The sequence below is a fragment of the Eschrichtius robustus genome, chromosome 10, assembly GCF_028021215.1.
Source record: "Eschrichtius robustus isolate mEscRob2 chromosome 10, mEscRob2.pri, whole genome shotgun sequence".
NCBI lineage: Eukaryota > Metazoa > Chordata > Mammalia > Artiodactyla > Eschrichtiidae > Eschrichtius > Eschrichtius robustus.
The window spans coordinates 105,235,752-105,255,067 of NC_090833.1; the positions used below are offsets into that span (position 1 = coordinate 105,235,752).

General features: G+C 37.9%; 1 protein-coding gene across 2 annotated transcripts in view; it reads left to right on the forward strand.

Moving 5' to 3' along the window:
- The first annotated feature begins 2,143 nt into the window (after positions 1-2,143).
- Positions 2,144-19,316, forward strand: part of ADAM28 (ADAM metallopeptidase domain 28) — a 207,318-nt gene continuing 190,145 nt past the window's right edge. Inside the window, exons 1-2 of one of the 2 annotated variants that reach the window (XM_068552536.1) lie at positions 2,144-2,191; positions 4,484-4,579. In XM_068552536.1, coding sequence (XP_068408637.1) covers positions 4,565-4,579 — 15 coding nt within the window. In that variant the 5' untranslated portion in view covers positions 2,144-2,191; positions 4,484-4,564. Of the gene's footprint in view, positions 2,192-2,695; positions 2,812-4,483; positions 4,580-19,316 lie in introns of those variants that run through there. The other variant, XM_068552537.1, reaches the window with a different exon arrangement.

Below are 19,316 nucleotides of genomic sequence, written 5' to 3' on the forward strand. Positions count from 1 at the left end.
AACTCTCTCAGCTTTTGCTTGTCTGTAAAGGTTTTAATTTCTCCATCAAATCTGAATGAGATCCTTGCTGGGTAGAGTAACCTTGGTTGTAGGTTTTTCTCCTTCATCACTTTAAGTATATCCTGCCACTCCCGTCTGGCTTGCAGAGTTTCTGCTGAAAGATCAGCTGTTAACCTTATGGGGATTCCCTTGTGTGTTATTTGTTGTTTTTCCCTTGCTGCTTTTAATATGTTTTCTTTATATTTAATTTTTGATAGTTTGATTAATATGTGTCTTGGCATGTTTCTCCTTGGATTTATCCTGTATGGGACTCTCTGTGCTTCCAGGACTTGATTAACTATTTCCTTTCCCATATTAGGGAAGTTTTCAACTATAATCTCTTCAAATATTTTCTCAGTCCCTTTCTTTTTCTCTTCTTCTTCTGGGACCCCTATAATTTGAATGTTGGTGCGTTTAATGTTGTCCCAGAGGTCTCTGAGACTGTCCTCAGTTCTTTTCATTCTTTTTTCTTTCTTCTGCTCTGCAGTAGTTATTTCCACTATTTTATCTTCCAGGTCACTTATCCGTTCTTCTGCCTCAGTTATTCTGCTATTGATCCCATCTAGAGTATTTTTAATTTCATTTACTGTGTTTTTCATCATTGCTTGGTTCCTCTTTAGTTCTTCTACGTCCTTGTTAAATGTTTCTTGCATTTTGTCTATTCTATTTCCAAGATTTTGGATCATCTTTACTATCATTATTCTGAATTCTTTTTCAGGTAGACTGCCTATTTCCTCTTCATTTGCTAGGTCTGGTGTGTTTTGACCCTGCTCCTTCACCTGCTGTGTGTTTTTTTGTCTTCTCATTTTACTTATCTTGCTGTGTTTGGGGTCTCCTTTTCACAGGCTGCAGGTTCGTAGTTCCTCTTGTTTTTGGTATCTGTCCCCAGTGGCTAAGGTTCGTTCAGTGGGTTGTGTAGGCTTCCTGGTGGAGGGGACTGGTGCCTGTGTTCTGGTGGATGAGGTTGGATCTTGCCTTTCTGGTGGGCACGTCCACGTCTGGTGGTGTGTTTTGGGGTGTCTGTGGCCTTATTATGATTTTAGGCAGCCTCTCTGCTAATGGATGGGGCTGTGTTCCTGTCTTGCTAGTTGTTTGGCATAGGGTGTCCAGCACTGTAGCTTGATGGTTATTGAATGAAGCTGGGTCTTGATGTTGAGATGGAGATCTCTGAGAGATTTTTGCCGTTTGGTATTACGTGGAGCTGGGAGGTCTCTTGTGGACCAGTGTTCTGAAGTTGGCTCTCCCACCTCAGAGGCACAGCCCTGATGCCTGGCTGGAGCACCAAGAGCCTTTCATCCAAATGGCTCAGAATAAAAGGGAGAAAAAAATAGAAAGAAAGAAAGAAAGAGGATAAAATAAAATAAAACTATTATAATAAAAAATAAGAAAAAAATTAAGAATAAATTTATTAAGAAAAAATTTTTTTTTAATTTTTAAAAATAGATTTATTAATTTTTTATAATAAAAAATAGAAAAAAATTAAGAAAAAATTTATTACGAAAAAAATTTTTAATTTTTAAAAATAAAAAATATGAAAAAACTTATTAAAAATTTTTTTAATTTCTAAAAATAGGAAATAAGGAAAAAAATATTAAGAAAACATTTATTAGGAAAAAAAATTTTTTTAAGTAAAAAAAGAAAAAAAAGAAAAAAAAAAACAGACGGACCTAACCCTAGGACTAATGGTGAAAGTAAAGCTATACAGACAAAATCTCACCCAGAAGCATACACATATACACTCACAAAAAAAGGAAAAGGGGAAAAATTAATATATTCTGCTCCCAAAGTCCACCTCCTGAATTTGGGATGATTCGTTGTCTATTCAGGTATTCAACAGATACAGGCACATCAAGTTGTTTGTGGAGCTTTAATCCGCTGCTTCTGAGGCTGCTGGGAGAGATTTCCCTTTCTCTTCTTTGTTCGCACAGCTCCTGGGGTTCAGCTTTGGATTTGGCCCCGCCTCTGCGTGTAGGTCGCCTGAGGGCGTCTGTTCCCACCCAGGCAGAACGGGGTTAAAGGAGCAGCTGCTGCGGGGGCCCTGGCTCACTCAGGCTTGGGGGAGGGAGCGGTACGGAGGAGGCGGGGTGAGTCCGCGGTGGCAGAGGCCAGCGTGACGTTGCAGCAGCCTGAGGCGCGCCGTGCGTTCTCCCGGGTAAGTTGTCCCCGGCTCACAGGAGGCTGGCAGTGGCGGGCTGCACCGGCTCCCGGGAGGGGTGGTGTGGAGAGTGACCTGTGCTCGCACACAGGCTTCTTGGTGGTGGCAGCAGCAGCCTTAGCGTCTCATGTCCGTCTCTGGGGTCCGCGCTGAGAGCTGCGGCTCGCGCCCGTCTCTGGAGCTCGTTTAGGCGGCGCTCTGAATCCCCTCTCCTCGCGCACCAGGAAACAAAGAGGCAAGAAAAAGTCTCTTGCCTCTTCGGCAGCTGCAGACCTTTTCCCGGACTCCCTCCCGGCTAGCTGTGGCGCACTAGCCCCTTCAGGCTGTGTTCACACAGCCAACCCCAGGCCTCTCCCTGCGATCCGACCGAAGCCCGAGCCTCAGCTCCCAGCCCCGCCCGCCCCGGCGGGGGAGCAGACAAGCCTCTCGGGCTGGTGAGTGCTGCTCGGCGCCGAGCCTCTGTGCGGGAATCTGTCCGCTTTGCCCTCCGCACCCCTGTGGCTGCGCTCTCCTCCGTGGCTCCGAAGCTTCCCCCCTCCGCCACCCGCAGTCTCCACCCGCGAAGGGGCTCCTAGTGTGTGGAAACCTTTCCTCCTTCACGGCTCCCTCCCACTGGGGTAGGTCCCGTCCCTATTCTTTTGTCTCTGTTATTTCTTTTTTCTTTTGCCCTACCCAAGTACGTGGGGATTTTCTTGCCTTTTGGGAGGTCTGATGTCTTCTGCCAGCGTTCAGTGGGTGTTCTGTAGGAGCAGTTCCACGTGTAGATGTATTTCTACTGTATCTGTGGGAAGGAAGGTGATCTCCGCGTCTTACTCTTCCGCCATCTTGCCTCGTCAAATTATATTATTAATAGTCTTCCTTTTTTAAACAAGACAAGATCTCAACCTGTTTTAACTTTCCTCCTTTCCTCCCAGTCTATTCTCAAAAATATTTGTTTTGCTAAAATAATCTGGAATTTTAGCTTTAGGTTGCTATTATTATTACCAACTTTATTTTATATTTCCCACTTGTATTTAAATAATTTTTTTTCCCTAATAAGAGCAGTCAATTTCACAGACATTATGAGCAGTGGCTTAGATTTACTCTAAGTTTTCCTGTTTGGAGCTTATCACTATTTCTGCTATAGCATGTCTTCTCCCTTCCTGAAGTATTGCTCAGATTCAGTTTTGCTTATTTGGTACACTTCATCAGGGATTTTTCTCCAAAATTTATTTAGGAGAAAAATAAATAGTATTTTTTTGTATTTATGTATTTAAAAATGTCTTTATTTTTCCCTCACATGGAAAAATAATCAAATTTTCCTGTTTATAGCTTTTAAATGTCACAATCTTTGAACTGAGCGTGTAGGAATGAGTTTGAATTCTAATCTCTAAGTTAACTGAGAGAGACGGGAACATTCCAGACAGAAGGAAAGGTATTTGGAGAAATTTTAAGGCACTGATTTTCATTAGATTTATCTTTGGATATAAGGAATGATGAAAAGGAATATATTGAAAATAAGGAGATAGTTAAGGAAGAAAACAAATGGAGTGGCTTGGGAAGTAGAAGAAAAAACATAAGCATAATGCTTTATGACATCATTTTCCAGTTGAGAAAACTGGTAGAAGTGGTAAGAGCATACAATATAAATGAGAAACCAAGATCAAAGAGAAGCATAAAGAGAGGTTCAAGAGTTAAAAAAGGAGAAAGATTCAGACTTAAAAAGTTAGATAGATGGACATAGAGAGATGATAGATGATAGATAGATAGATAGACAGATGATAGATAGATAGATAGATAGATAGATAGATAGATAGATAGATAGATAGATAGATAGAAAGAAAGAATTGGGTTTGGCTAGCAAGAATAAATTGATGCCTCAAAGAAGACAGTGGACATGAAAACTATAGAATGGTTTATTTGAGAAACTTGGTTTAAGGAAAAGAGAGGTCTAGTCTAGTAGTTGAAAATTAGCCTTCATACAGAAATGGTGAAACGGCTGTAATTGTCCTGTTTCCCTCAATGTGTAGAACATGCATCTGGAAATATAAGGAGGTCTGACATTGAACTCTATCTGCTTTTCCAAACAATTGTTCCCTCACTTGACTTTAACTTAAAATATGATTTTATTGTTTATTTAGCTGATGATTTCCCATGTTTCCCAGGAAGAGGTATAAATTCTACTATTTGGGAAATATTCCTGACAGGGGCATCAATTATGGTTATATCATAGCACTGACTACTGGCACAGGGAAAGCCTCCTCTGACAGACCTCCTTTGCTATCTCTGACCGCATGCATTTATTTCTAGGTAAAATGATTACTGCAAATGGAAGACTCTTCTCAATAAATTTCCTATGACATTCTTTGAGCGACCTCAGTTTACCTTCAAATGAGAAATGTTCAGGTAAGAATTCCGCAGAGACTGGGTTTAACATAGCTAAGATTATCTGTCCTTTGTAGTGGAAAATGTTTTCTCTCTCTTTGGATGCTTGGATTCAGCCCCATGGGCTTTCTCTTAGATGAAGCAAGGACATCAGTCTTAGTTACAGCTGGGGTCTGCCCAGCTGCTGGCTTAGCTTATCTAAAATTGCTCAGAGATGGAGTAAATATCATTGAGATGGTATAAGCCAAGAGGTCCACACTGGGCATGTTCTATTTGGTTTTATGTATCAGGCATTACAAAACAATTAAGCTATCTTAAGTAAACTTTTTTTTCCTGCATTTGCAAAGAAAAGCCAAGTAAAGAGAATGATTGGATATTAATTCTGTGCACAGGTATTCCAATTTTGAGGTTTACTCTAGGAGATAGAGTTTGTTGTAACCTCTTCATACCCCTTCCTCCTAGTCTCCTGGCACAAATAGCCTGCCACTGGCCCAACAGGGAGGTGATTTTGGAAACATTTTCTCTTCTGTCCTAGGGTAACATGTCTCATTGGGTAAATATCCCTCCCTTCTTCCCATCACCACCCCCCTTTAAAGAGCAGTATAAATGTAAATGGGTTGAGTGATTTACAGCTGCTCTCACTCATAAAGCTGGAGAAAATTGCTTTTATACGGAGCTGGTTCTTGCTTAGTGCTCTTAGATATTTTCTGATTTTTCCATAAGCAAGCTGTGCTGACCAGGGAGAGGGGGCGTGTGTAATCCTTCATTAACTTGACAGCAGAAAAGCACTTGACAATGTCACAGCATCCCAACTCCTGGCAGTGTGGAAAGGTGACCTGTCTCTTTATAGGGGAACAGGGAATGGAAGAAGGTATCTTTTTCCCTGAATGAAAGCTGGAAAGAAAGGAAACACTTATTATATATTTCTTACTCTGTATTGAGAACTGTATTAAATGCTTTTGTTTGCTAGTAGTTATTACTTTGACACTCTATGAAGTAGATAATAGTGTTCCCATTTTTATAGATGAAGAAACTGAGACTCAGGAAGTTTAAGATACTTGCTAAGGCCATGTGGCAACACTCTTTGGCCAATAGCAACTGTCCAGTCCTGCCGAATAGTGAACCTGATCATCAAATTCTTTGGCTCCTTTGGAGGGAAGAAGTGCTGAACTAATTCAGACCACGTGATGATCAAGTTCATTTGCTCCCAAAAAGATTCAGGAAAAGTTTAAAAAGCCTCTTGCACCTTCTAGTGCACACAGTAAACATGCTTGTAGGTCAGTGGGCGTGAAACATTTTCTAGAAACACATTTTATATTGTGACCCATAACCAAACATGCATACTGTTTTTCACAGATGTCTATTTCATTAGAAAAATGCTCATTGGTGCACCACGATTTCATGATCACTTATATAGTGGCCTGCCATCCTAAACCACAGAAATGAAAGAAAAAAGAAAGTTCAATCCCTAGCCTCACCCAATCTTTTAAAATATTTCTCCAACTTTCTCTGACCTTCTACTAACACTCCTCATTTCAAGATCTAACTGCTAGATCCACTTTTTCCTTCAAACTACTGTGTTTATTGAAGACCTTTGACTATCATGGGTGTATTTGGTAGAAGTTAAAATCTGGACTTGACCTTCAAAGGAAGTTTAAGATTTGGACTTGACCACTCAGAACCATATATTAAATTTTAATAAAAGGTAGAGGAATGGTGTTTGTTTTAATTTTGTGAATTCTTCATGTCAGGAATGGTCTTAAACCACATAGCATACTGTGATCCCTTGCTTTAAGATGTCATGGTATCAATATTTAAACTTGAAGATGCCTGATGAATGTTCCGCATTGGTGGGAGGCCAGAAAGTGGAACAGAAACTAGTAACTTGCGTTGCTTGAGTGATGGCCTCTTGGAGCTATTTCATTATAGCCACAGGGGTATCCAGAACTCCTGGGTACAAAACTTAGAATTCATCAGTTATACCATGAGACTTATCGTGAGTCAGAAGACTCAATATTTCACCTCATCTCCTTTTTTAAAAAATGATTTATGAGCAGTCTGACACTGCCCTTACCGTTCTATTTCTTTAGTTTGCAAAGTTGAATATAGTAATTAACTATAGAGGTGAACTGTAAAGGCAGAAATCATCCTGCATAAATGTTAGTATAAATATGTGACATTCTTTGCTCAACTTGTGTCCCAGTCCAAGTTCCAGAACCAAAAGGGATTTAAAGGCTTGTTATTGCTGGTGGCTCCAGGGGTTTCTGGGGCTACTGATTTGTAGCATCTCTGTGGGAAGTCAGCAAACAGAAGCAGAGGTGTCATATGCTTCAGTGGTGAGGCATATCATCAGGCTCCAGACAAATTGTTTTCAGTTCTCCTCATGGAATTCCACGCATCTTATGAGCTCAACAAACAAATATGTATTTTGTAGGAAAAACATGGGGAAAGGAGGACCCAGCAAAGCCTCCCAGAGCTGTTGGTATCTTTGGGGGGACAGAACTTCAGCAGAGCTTTCAAGCAAGTAACATTTATCTGCCTGCATATTTTCTAGGCTTTCAGAGTACAAGAAGGGGACAAATCCAGGTTGTCATTAGTCTCTCAAGACTGAGGCTATTGGAGAAGTGATTAAATGCTCTCACTGAAGCTAATCAGGGAGAGTTCAGGGTAAATAACCCTGTGCTTTCAAATGTAGTGCAGACCCAAACTAAATGTCTAAATGACTTTTGTTATTAACACCATCAGGGCAGGCTATTTCAAAAGCTGTCAGTTGTCTTGTTGTGGAAGATTTCCTCCTAAAACAGGGCAGGTCATAGTATAGATATTTATTTATTTATTTAATATTTCTTTTTTTTAACTTTTAATTTTATGTTGGAGTATAGCCGATTAACAATTTGTGACAGTTTCATGTGCATAGCAAAGGGACTCAGCCATGCATATACATGTATCCATTCTCCCTCAAACTCCCCTCCCATCCAGGCTTCCACATAACATTGAGCAGAGTTCCCTGTGCTATACAGTAGGTTCTTGTAGGTTATCCATTTTAAATCTAGCAGTGTGTGCATGTCGACCCCAAATTCCCTAACTATCCCTTCCCCACATGCTTCCCCTTGGTAACCATAAGTTTGTTCTCTAAGTCTGTGAGTCTGTTTCTGTTTTGTAAATAAGTTTATTTGTACCATTTCTTTTTAGATTCCGCATATAAGGGATATCATATGATATTTCTCTTTCTCAATCTTCCATCTCCATTTTTACCTGGACTAGAGAAATATACCCAGGCTTGGATGTCTTCCTCATATTAGTTTCTTACACACCATAAATTTTAATTTCTTAAACAACAATCTGCAAAAAGACTGCTTACTACTGCAATCTATTTTGCTTCGTTGCCTTGGAAATAGATTAATTTCTAATGTAGATAAAAACTCTCTTAAAACTCATTTCTATTTTTCAGTCAAGAAAAAGAAATAGGTTGGAAAAATATAATGCCATATGTAGAGGCACTCCAGTTCAAGAATTTCTTGACCTTTCCTCAAAACTTGATTGAACGTGAGTCCCCCAAGGATGGGTATCTTTGCTTTCTTTACTGATGTATCTCAAGCCTCTAGAACCTTGTCTGACATATAATAGTTGCTCAAAATATTTTGTTAAATCATTTGCTAAACTCTTGGATCTTCAGAAGTCTGGTTTCATCTTCCTCAGGGACATGACAAGATGCAATCTGGACTTACAATTGAAATCAATCATCCAGTGGGAATTTATGGAACACCTCATATGTGTGCGTTCCAAACTATTTTTTAAAATATGTTTGTTGCAAGGAAAGGCATTGAGATTGCCTTTGGGTAAAATATGGAATAGGAAAATTTTCATATTGCTTAGATTCCTTTCTTCTGCTCCCATATAGAGTAAATGCCCTGTTGCTCATTACCTTTTCTCCAGCCCACAGCACCTCATTTATCCTTGTTTAAGGAAGATATAGCTCAATTATTTACACCATAGTTTGAAATTAGGTAAAAAAGATAATGAATGGGAATGCCTAACTAAGTAGGGATAAATAACTATGTGTTCCTTTTAGGACAAGATTTCTCAACTTTGCACTATGGCATTTTTGGACCAGATGATTCTGTTGTAGGGTCTGTCCTGTGTATAGTAAGATGGTTCGCAGCATCTCTGAACTTTATCTATTAGATGCCAATAACACCCCTATTCTCCCCACTCCCTCTTACCCTGTTGTGACCATTGAAAATGTCTTCAGACATTGCAAATATCTCCTGGGGGAGTGGGAGCAAAATATCCTGCTGGTTGAAGACCACTGCTTTAGAGAAATATATGATTTCTCCAAGTATATTCAAGCTGAGTTTCTTGCTAGAGGACTTTCAAGAACCTACAATTGGTATAATAGGGAGGTATTTGTTGGGAGGTCTTTTGAAATGTTTTTAACGGGACTGCTTATTTCATTTGCCTTTTAGAACAGTCCTAGTTCAGATTCTTATGACCTTGCACCTGGGTAGAGGTTGAGTAAATCAAGCATCTATGGGATATCCGAGGACTCCTTTTGATTGTATATATCGGGTTAGACCTTGCCCCATCCTCATCCCCACTGACCTTGCCCCAGTTTTCAAGATTGTTGGGATACAATTTTTCTATACTTAATGATAACATTATAGTGATGATATGATTATGTTATTATAGTGATGAACTGGCTATGGTATTATCATGATAATTATAATAAAAATGCTAGTGAGTGCTTTGTATGTGCAGGCACTGTGTTAACTGCCTTATGTAAAATAACTCACTTAAACATTTCAGCAGCCCTGTGTAATGGATGACGATAACAATTGTGTAGCAGGTAGAGCAGATTTTATGCTAATAGTCATCATTATTAAAACCTGATTGCAGAAAAAAAAAAATCTTCCTGAATAGTTGATATGGGCAGAGTACCCTGGGGAATAAAAGGAATTATATCCCACACTAGCTGTCTTTAAATAGTTGTTAAATGGTTTATTGTGTCATCCATCCTTCTGCCTCGCAACTATTTGTATGCACGTCTGTCTCTCTCCACTAGACTCTTTAACTATTTGTGAGGGTCTCACTTATTGCTTTTGGTATCCTCAGTGCTCACCTCATAACAAGTACTTCAACGTGTATTGAATGTGTAACAGACAGAATTCCCTGGCGGTCCAGTGGTTAGGAGTCTGCACTTTCACTGCCGAAGGTCTGGTTGGGGAACTAAGATCCCACAAGCCGTGAGTAGCGTGGCCAAAAAAAAAAAAAAAAAAAAAAAAGTTGAATGTGTAACAGAATGGGTAAGCAAATAGCGGGTTGTTAAAGAGAACAACACAAGTTCTGCTGGCTTGCCGTTTCCAGATTATTTGGTTCAAACATCAAGACTCTTTTTTTTTAAATTTATTTTTTTATTTTCTTGATCCCTTTTAGTTTCTTTTTCTTTCATATCTACTATGGAATTCTTATATGATGTCTTATAAATGCAGTTATATAGAACAAATGTTATTATTTTGACTGAAAATTATAGTCACAACTGAAAATTTTTGGAATTTGCCTTTGTTTTCTTTTTAATTTTATTGAAGTATAGTTGATTTACAATGTTGTGTTAATTTCTTCTGTACAGCAAAGTGACTCAGTTTTATATATATATATATATATATATATATTCTTTTTCATTTTCTCTTCCATTATGGTATGTCACAGGATATTGGATATAGTTCCCTGTGCTATACATTAGGACCTTGTTATTTATCCATCCTACATATAATAATTTGCCTCTGCTAATCCCAATCCCAAGGAAAGGATTGAGAGTTTGGGATCAGACATCAAGACTCTTAAAAAGTATCCTCTCCCATACCTCTTGCTCTGGGGGTAGAAAGTTCTTAAGTCTTATTTTATAATGCCATCCTTGAGGGTCAGAATGAAAGAGAGAGTGGCATTTCCGTGTCACCCATTATGTGTTAAGCACATTCTCAGATGTTATTTCATTTTATCCTTGCATGGACCCTTATAGGTGGGCATTATTGCCATCAGCTTGACGATTAAACAACTAAGGTTTAAAGAAGCTGTTATATTCCTTTTGTTTCAGATTGATCATTATCTTTACAGGGCATTTTGAAAGCAGGTCTTTTGCTCCTTTCCTGTTTGCCCATTTCTGTTCCCCTCTAACCTTAGAAGAACCTAATTATAGGAATTGTGATCTGAATTCACACCATGCCTTGTCTAATCTGTTGATTCTTTTCCTAGATAAAAAGAAGTACCCCCAACAGCCCCCCTTAGCAATCCTGCAGGCAGATCACGCAGGCAAGAAAACATCTCAAGAAAGAGTCAGCCAGTCTGCATTCAATGGAGAATGATGCAGAACCCAACCTCCTGCCTTGATGATTCACTGAGATTCTTTCTCCCCATTTTTCCCTTTGAAAACTATCATGGCTGAGCAGAATCTTTGGAGTTGGTCTCTGGACATGAGTCCACCATCTCCCCAGATTGTTGGCTTTTCTGATTAAAGCAACTTTCCTTTCTACTGACACTTGCCTCTCGAGTTATTGGCTTATGAGTGGCGAGTGGCTGAACCTGGGTTCGGTTACAATTTCACTTGTACTGAATTTTTAATTTATAGTCCAAGATGCACATTGATCTGACCTTCCTCCTCCCCCAGAAAACTCTATCATATAAAATGACTGTGCATTCCAATGTAGGGACCAAATTTTATTATTGCCTTTCCTTTAACTTACTGTGGGATTCTGATGTCTCATCTTTCTCATCCTTAAAATATGAGCATTGTTCATTTCTGCCATCAGACCATGTCAGTGAGTACTTTGAAAACCTTAAATGAAAGACCCTACATAAACAACAAATACGGCATTCCAGTGGCAGTAAACAAGAGAAAGAAAGTAACTTGGGACTAAAGTGTCAAGTTTAATCCTTTGAAATCTCTTCTCTCCAAGCAGAGCCAGGGTGGATACATCTTTCCCTAAACTTCCCAAGAACCACACACTAAAGAGTTGGGAATTCTCTTTAGTTCTGCAAAAGATAAAGAGTTAAGTAAATCATACCAGGGCTTCAGCCCATGGCTCCAAGGAGTCTAGGTACATCAAACCAGATGTTCAGACCACTGAGCCATGCCCTCCAGCTGTCCCAGGAAAACATTTTTTAGACTAAGAATGAACATCTTACATGTCATTGTCGAGCTGCACGTAGCTTCCAGCAAAGTGAAGGCTGGTATATTTTTAATTTGTTTTGCTATTCTTAAACTTTGTTCATTCTTGTGGTCTACTTTATTTGTGTGTGAGAAAGAAAGGCTTAAGAAAAACCACACATATTTGTTCTCTGTTTCTTTTGGTATTTTCTTGGGGACAGTCTTAATTGAGGACAATTGGGGATTTGCCCATTGGCCAGTAGAGTCGTGCAGACTGTTGTCTTGTTTTCCAATAGGAGGATAAAGGCCAGCAACTGTTTCCTTCTGAAAACTGTCAATATGCAGAAATGTCTGGCCCCAGTTTTTGGGTGTTATCTTCAATTTTGTAGAAAATATTATTTTGACACTTTAGTGTTCCAGAACACCTCTACCTTCTACTATTTCATCCTTTATGATAATTGAGACTTTACCAGTATAAAGATGCAACAGCTGGAGCACAGCATTAATAAAAAGCAGGAAAAACATCTGGATTCACTTATCTTTTGGACATCTGCCTCTTCCCTTGCGTTTAATCTACCATGCACGAGCTCTGGGTACCAGGTTAGAGAATAGAATGTCCTAGGACATTGGTGTCCGAGATATTTTCCTTCTTCATGATATCAGAAAAGATAAAATCATTTGAAAAGCATTTTTCCATCTTTCAACTAGCAACTGTAAGGTAGAAATTAGGTTAAGTTCCAAACCAGTGCCTTGGTAAAGCTGATGTCTAACAAAATAAATGGGATAGGTAGCATTCCCCCCACCTCTCTTTGATGGCAGTTTTGACAATGGAAACATTGTTACCTTAGAAATATGCACCATTGCATAAAAGGCTTTTTATCTTGGGACCAAAATAAATGCTTTTGCGGTTTTAAATACACTAAAAGAAACCTCAAGAAAACCTGGAGCAAATTAGTCAATTGATGTCAAAATGACAGAGGCTGGTATATTTGCCTTCTTACTGTCACAGACTGGCTGCTACAACCTTCTGAGTTTCTAATAGCTTCCCTCCACTTAATTTACAATATTCAATGCATTTTTGTTTTGGTTATTAGGTATTGTTTACTTTCATCCTTTGGCAGACTAGCTAGTTCTTGGACAGAGACAATTTTTTTCTCCAAAGTGATGTAAAAGGAGGAAGTATACCATTTCATTTTAAATCCTGGGGTTTCTCAGAAAGTGAAACAGAGCTTTAGTAATATGCACTTAAAAGGAGTCAACCAGACAAAACTAGAATTCAGAAAGATACCTGCATCCCTATGTTCATAGCAGCACTATTTACAATAGCCAAGACATGGAAACAACCAAAATATCCATCAACAGATGAATGGATAAAGAAAATGTGGTGTATATATATACATTGGAGTACTACTTAGCCATAAAAAAGAACAAAATAATGCAATTTGCAGCAACATGGATGTAACTAGAGATTATCATGCTAAGTGAAGTAAGTCAGAAAGAGAAAGACAAATACCATATGATATCACTCATATGTGGAATCTAAAATATGACACAAATGAACCTATCTACAAAACAGAAACAGACTCACGGACATAGAGGACAGATTTGTGGTTGCCAAGGGGGAGGGGGTTGAGGGAGGAATGGAGTGGGAGGTTGGGGTTAGCAGATGTAAGCTACTATATATAGACTGGATAAACAACAAAGTCCTACTGTGTAGCACAGGCAACTATATTCAATATACTATGATAAACCATAATGGAAAAAAAGAATGTATATACGTATAACGGAATCACTTTGTCGTACAGCAGAAATGAACACAAACATTGTAAATCAACTATACTTCAATGAAAGAAAATCAAAAAAAAAAAGAAGTCAAAACCTCTGCTTATAAAATCTGTGTTTTGCAGCATCTTGAATCTTTTGCTATCCCTTGCCTGATACCAATTCATGAAAGGCACACTCGTGCTTGTAGTCAAGATTCAGGAAACCACCTTCCATTTCGAAACTGGGTGACGTTGAAATACTTTCCTCTTCCTTACTCATCTGAAATTAAAGCTTTGGGCATTACTGATGGCCTGACAGTGCCAATGTGGAGCAATTAATAACTGAAGACAAATATGTCCAAGGAATGCATTCTCAAAACAACAACTTAAGCCAAACTTTTTGAGAGACAGCATGGGTCCTGTGCCACATGAGTTCACCATCACATTTTCCTGTTGTTTTGCCCTCCCACATGTCTCACTCTGTTTCCCACTCTTCTTATATCCTTTATTCAGATCATACTGAAATGTATTGCCTTTCAGTCGGCCTTATGACTTGGACATGGTACGAACGCTAGAAACCTTACAAGTAATCAATTATGGAAAATGGTGAATTTCAATAAAATAAACACGGAAGTATAAGAAACACATTTTATTGCTGAAACTTGACTTCCCAACTTCCTTCCTTTTCCTCTTCTCTCCCTTTTTAAACTTTTATTGGTTCTACATCTTATTTGGGGAGAGGGGAGGTTCTGGATGCTCTCAAGAATCTGAGATATGCCATTATTTCAGTATAGTTTTCCAGAGTAAAACGATTAGGATAAGTATATTTGTTGGAGGTATATGATTTTTCTCCATCTTGTCATTGATTGGCATTAAGATTCATTAGGGCATTAGCAACAAGCTTATCCCTTAGGTTTCTTGGTTAGTATTAATAAAATATTTAATAAAATTCTATCTGAGGCATTACGGTATGTAAAGCACAGTGCACAAAGCAATTTTACAAGACCCATCATTGCTATATGAGCTTATGCTCACAGATACTCTTCAACATGATCTGGTGGGGATAAAGTTTGAATTAGGAAGTACAGCCCAATTCTTTCTGCCTATTCAAGAACTATTTAATGAAAAGATAGCTCTATGTGGCAGTACCATAGAACAAGTTACTGGATATACAGAAAAGTTATGTAGAAACTGTCAAGTCTCTTAAATTAGACCCATGGGATATGCAAAAAATGCAGACGAACAAAACTTCAAGATAATGATATGGGATTCAAAATATCCACAATCTTTCTGTCAGGTGTTTATGAGTGAATTTTGGGAGATATAAAAGATGAGTTTAACCAAATAGGAAATACAAGAAGAAAAATTCCGGGATTCTTTTTATGTCATGAAATTACATTGTTGATCAAGAGTAATTAAGATCATGTAACTTGGTTCCAAGTTACTTTGGGATACATTTTTTCATATGTATCCTCTGACTGAAGACTCACCAAAAAAATAAATAAATAAAAGAGTAATTGAGATCATAGTTATAGGTCTGATTTTTCACATGCCACTGAAAGGCAAAGTTTTAAAAGACTTTAATCTCTGAATATGAAGAAGGTTTAGAAATAAGCTTTTGGATATGGAAAAACAGTAGTTATGTTCATTTGTATAAATGAATGTTTTTGCTGGACTTAAATATATGTCTATACTTAATATAGTGTTTCTTATCTCCAAAAATCCTGTTATTTAAATTGAGAGTATATTAAAAATATTTAAAATATATATTTTATCTAAACTCTGAGGGTATAACAGTGACAAAAGTCCCTCTTCTCATGGAGTTAATCTTCTCAACAGAAAAGATAAGAAAAAATTTTGCCTTTGCTGAGTCTATCTTATGAGCTTAGTAAGTAAAAAAACAAAAACAAAAACAAAAAACCAGAAATGAAATGATTTAATTTAGTAACACATATTGTGGACTAAATAAACTGGGCTGTGAAGTAAGTTCTTTTTTCTCCCTGAAACTCAGTCTCCTCATCTGTAAAAATGAGGTGTTGATTTACCTGTTCTTGAAGCTCACCTCTGGCTTTAACAGTCTAAGGATCTATTGAATATGTACGTATTAATGAAATACACTAGCTCATATAAATTTTACAAAAGATGTATAAAATCATCATTATTACACTTGGTGCAGTCAAAGGGGCAGAAGGTCACTGACAAGTTTTGATGGGGATTGACAGTCAGCACCACTTTCGCCTTCTAGATTTAAGGAGAAGCTGGGGACTCAGAGATGGTTGGAACAGTGACCGAGAGCTGACAAGTTGATATAGAGAGAGCAGGTACTATGGACTGAATGTTTGTCGCCCCGCCCCACCCTCCTCCACCCCCGCCATTCATATATTGAAGCCCTAACCTCAAAAATGTGATGGTATTTGGAGGTGAGGCCTTTGAGAAGTGACTAGGTTTAGATGAGGTCATGAGAGTGCGATTTTCATGATGGGATTAGTGTCCTTACAAGAAGAGGAAGAAAGACCAGAAGTCCCTCTCTCCATTCACAAGCACTGAGGAAAGGCCATGTGAAGACACAGAGAGAAGGCAGCTGTCTACAAGCAGGAAGCAGGGCCTTACCAAGAACTGAATCTATCAGCACCTTGGTCTTGGACTTCTCAGGCTCCAGAATTGTGAGAAATAAATGTCTGTCATTTAAGCCCCCAGTGTATGGTATTTTGTTATAGAAGCCCCAGTTAACTAAGACAACAGATAATGGTGTTGACCAGGCCAAACAACTAAATAGGAAGGGTTAGAGACAGCAGGCATGCAGAGGAGTGAAGACCAGACTCAGAAGGGCTTGAACCCAGCCCTGCACTTTCCTGTTGTGTAACTTTAGCCAGTAGCTAAAGTTGACTTCTTCAAGCCACCGCCTCCTCATTCATTAAGAGAAGATAATATCTAATTTACAACATTGTGAGGATTCAAGATATGTGTATAAATAGACTGAAACATGACAGACACATATTATTTTTTTCTTTTTTAGGCAAGAATTTTTGAAAGGCAACAGGCTCTAAGGCACATCAACAGATTATGCAATTCTGCCCTAAAGATTCTCTGTGCCCTGCCTATTCATCCCTTGCTCCAACTTGGAAACCACTGATTTTTTATTGTCTCCAGAATTTTGCCTTTCCCAGAATGTCAAATAGTTGAAATCATACTGTATGTAGCATTTTTAGATTGGCATTTGAGGGCTAGTAATATGCATTTAAGTTTCTTCCATGTCTTTTCATGACTCTTTAGCTCTTTTTTTTTTTTTAGGTGCTGAACAATATTCCATTGTCTGGATGTACCACCATTTATTTATCCATTCACCTACTGAAGGGCATTTTGGTTGCCTCAAAGTTTTGGCAGAGATGAGTAAAGCTGCTATAAACATATGTGTGCAATTTTCTGTGTAGCCCTAAATTTTTAACTTCTTTGGGTAAATACCAAGGACCATGATTGCCAGATCAGAGTACTTCTTTTTCAACTAGAATTTGAATTATTAATGTTACAAATCCCCACAACTAATAGAGATTTAAACATTTAGATTTAACATAAATCTTATTTTGCTATTTATCTGCTTCTATTACTATTTTTTATTGTGGTTAAATAACACATAACATGTAATCTACTCTCAAAATGTTCTTAAGTGTATATTACAGACAGTACTGTTAACTATATGTGCATGGTTATACAGCAGATCTCTAAAACTTTTTCATCTTGCATGACTGAAACTCTATACTCACTGAGCAGTGCCCCATTTCCCCCTCCCCCAGCCCCTGGCAACCAGCATTCTACTTTCTGCTTCCATGAGTATGGCTACTTTAGTTACCTCCTACAAGTGGAATCATGGAGTATTTGTCCTCCTGTGACTGCCTTATTTCACTTAACATAATGCCCACAAAGTTCATACATGTTGTAGCATATGACAAGGTTTCCTTCTTTTTCAAGGCTGATTAATATTCCAAGTATGTATATAACCACATTACCTTTATCCATTCATTCATCAATGGACATTTAGGTTGTTTCCACCTTTGGCGATTGTGAATAATGCTGCAATGAAAATGAGAGTACAAATACCTCTTCAATATCCAATTTTTAATACTTTTGGATAAATCCCCAGAAGTGGGATTGCTGGATCATATGGTAGTTGTATTTTTAATGTTTTTAGAAAACTCCATGTTTTTCAGTTACTGCACCATTTTACATGCTCACCAACAAGACACAGGAATTCCAATTACTCCACGTCCTCATCAACACCTGTTATTTTCTTTTATTCTCTTTCTTTTTCTCTCACTCCTATACTCCCTCCCTCCCTTTCTCTCTCTCCCTTCCTCCCTTTCTTCCCTCCCTCCCTTCCCCTTTTCTTCTTTTCTTCCTCCCTCCTTTCCTCTTTCTTTCTTTCTTCCTTTCTTCCTTCCTTCCTTCCTTCCTTTCTTTCTTTCTTTCTTTCTTTCTTTCTTTCTTTCTTTCTTTCTTTCTTTCTTTCTTTCTTTCTTTCTTTCTTTCTTTTCCTTCTTTCGGCCATCTCAATAGGTGAGAGGTGCTATCTCATTATGGCTTTGACTTGCATTTTCCTGGTGATTAGTGATGTTGAACATGTTTTCATATACCTGTTGAACATTTGTATATCTCTTTTGAAGAAATGTCTGTGCAAGTCCTTTGCACATTTTTAAATAAGTTTATTTTTTTTTTGCTTTTGAGCTGTATGAGTTTCTTATATTTTTTGGTTATTAACTCCTAGTCAGGGATATGGTTTGCAAATATTTTATTTCATTCTGTAAGTTACCTTTTCACTCTGATTTGATGGTTTCCTTTGCTGTGCAGGAGTTAGTTTGATATAGTCCCACTTGTCTATTTCTGCTCTTGGTGCCTGTGTTTTGAGGGTCATATCCAAGAAATCTTTGCCAAGACCAGTGTTATAAAAATTTTCTCATATGTCTTCCTATTGGAGTTTTATGGTTTTAGTTCTTGTTTGTAAGTCTTTAATCAATTTTGAGTTGTTTTTTGTGTATTGAGTTGTTTTTTGTGTGTGGTATAAATTAAGGGTACAATTTCATTCTTTTGCATGTGGATATCCAGTTTCCCAAGCACTATTTGTTGAAGAGAGTATTCATTTCCCTTCATGTAGTCTTGGTACCCTTATAGAACGTGAGTTGACTCTATATGTGCGGGTTTATTTCTGAGCTCTCTATTCTATTCCATTGATCTATGTGACTGTCTTTATGCCGGTATTATAGTTTTGATTATTATAGCTTCATGATATAGTTTGATGTTAGAGGAAGTATGATGCTTCTAGGTTTGTTCTTATTTCTCAAGATAGCTTTGACTATTCAAAGTTCTTTGTGGATTCATAAGAATTTTAGAATTGTTTTCTTCTCTTCTTCAAAAATGCCATTGGGATTTCAATAGGAATTGCATTGAATCTTTAAAATGCTTTGGTTAGTATAGGCATTTTAACAATATTAATTCTTCCAACCCATGAACATGTATGTCTTTCCATTTGTTTGTGTGTTCTTTAATTTCTTTCATCAGTGTTTTGCAGTTTTCAGTGTATAAGTCTTTCACTTCCTTAGTTAAGTTTTATCCTAAGTGTTTCATTTTGGGGGGGCTATTGTAAATGGTTTTCTTATCCTTAATTTTATTTTCAGCTAGTATATTGTTAGTGTATAGAAATGCAACTGATTTTGGCATGCTGATTTTTTATCCTGCAACTTTATGGAATTTTTTTGTTAGTTCTAACAGTTCTTTTGGAATCTTTGGGGTTATATAATATCATGTAATCTGCAAACAGAGATAATTTTACTTCTCTCTTTCCAATTTAGATGCTTTTTTTTTC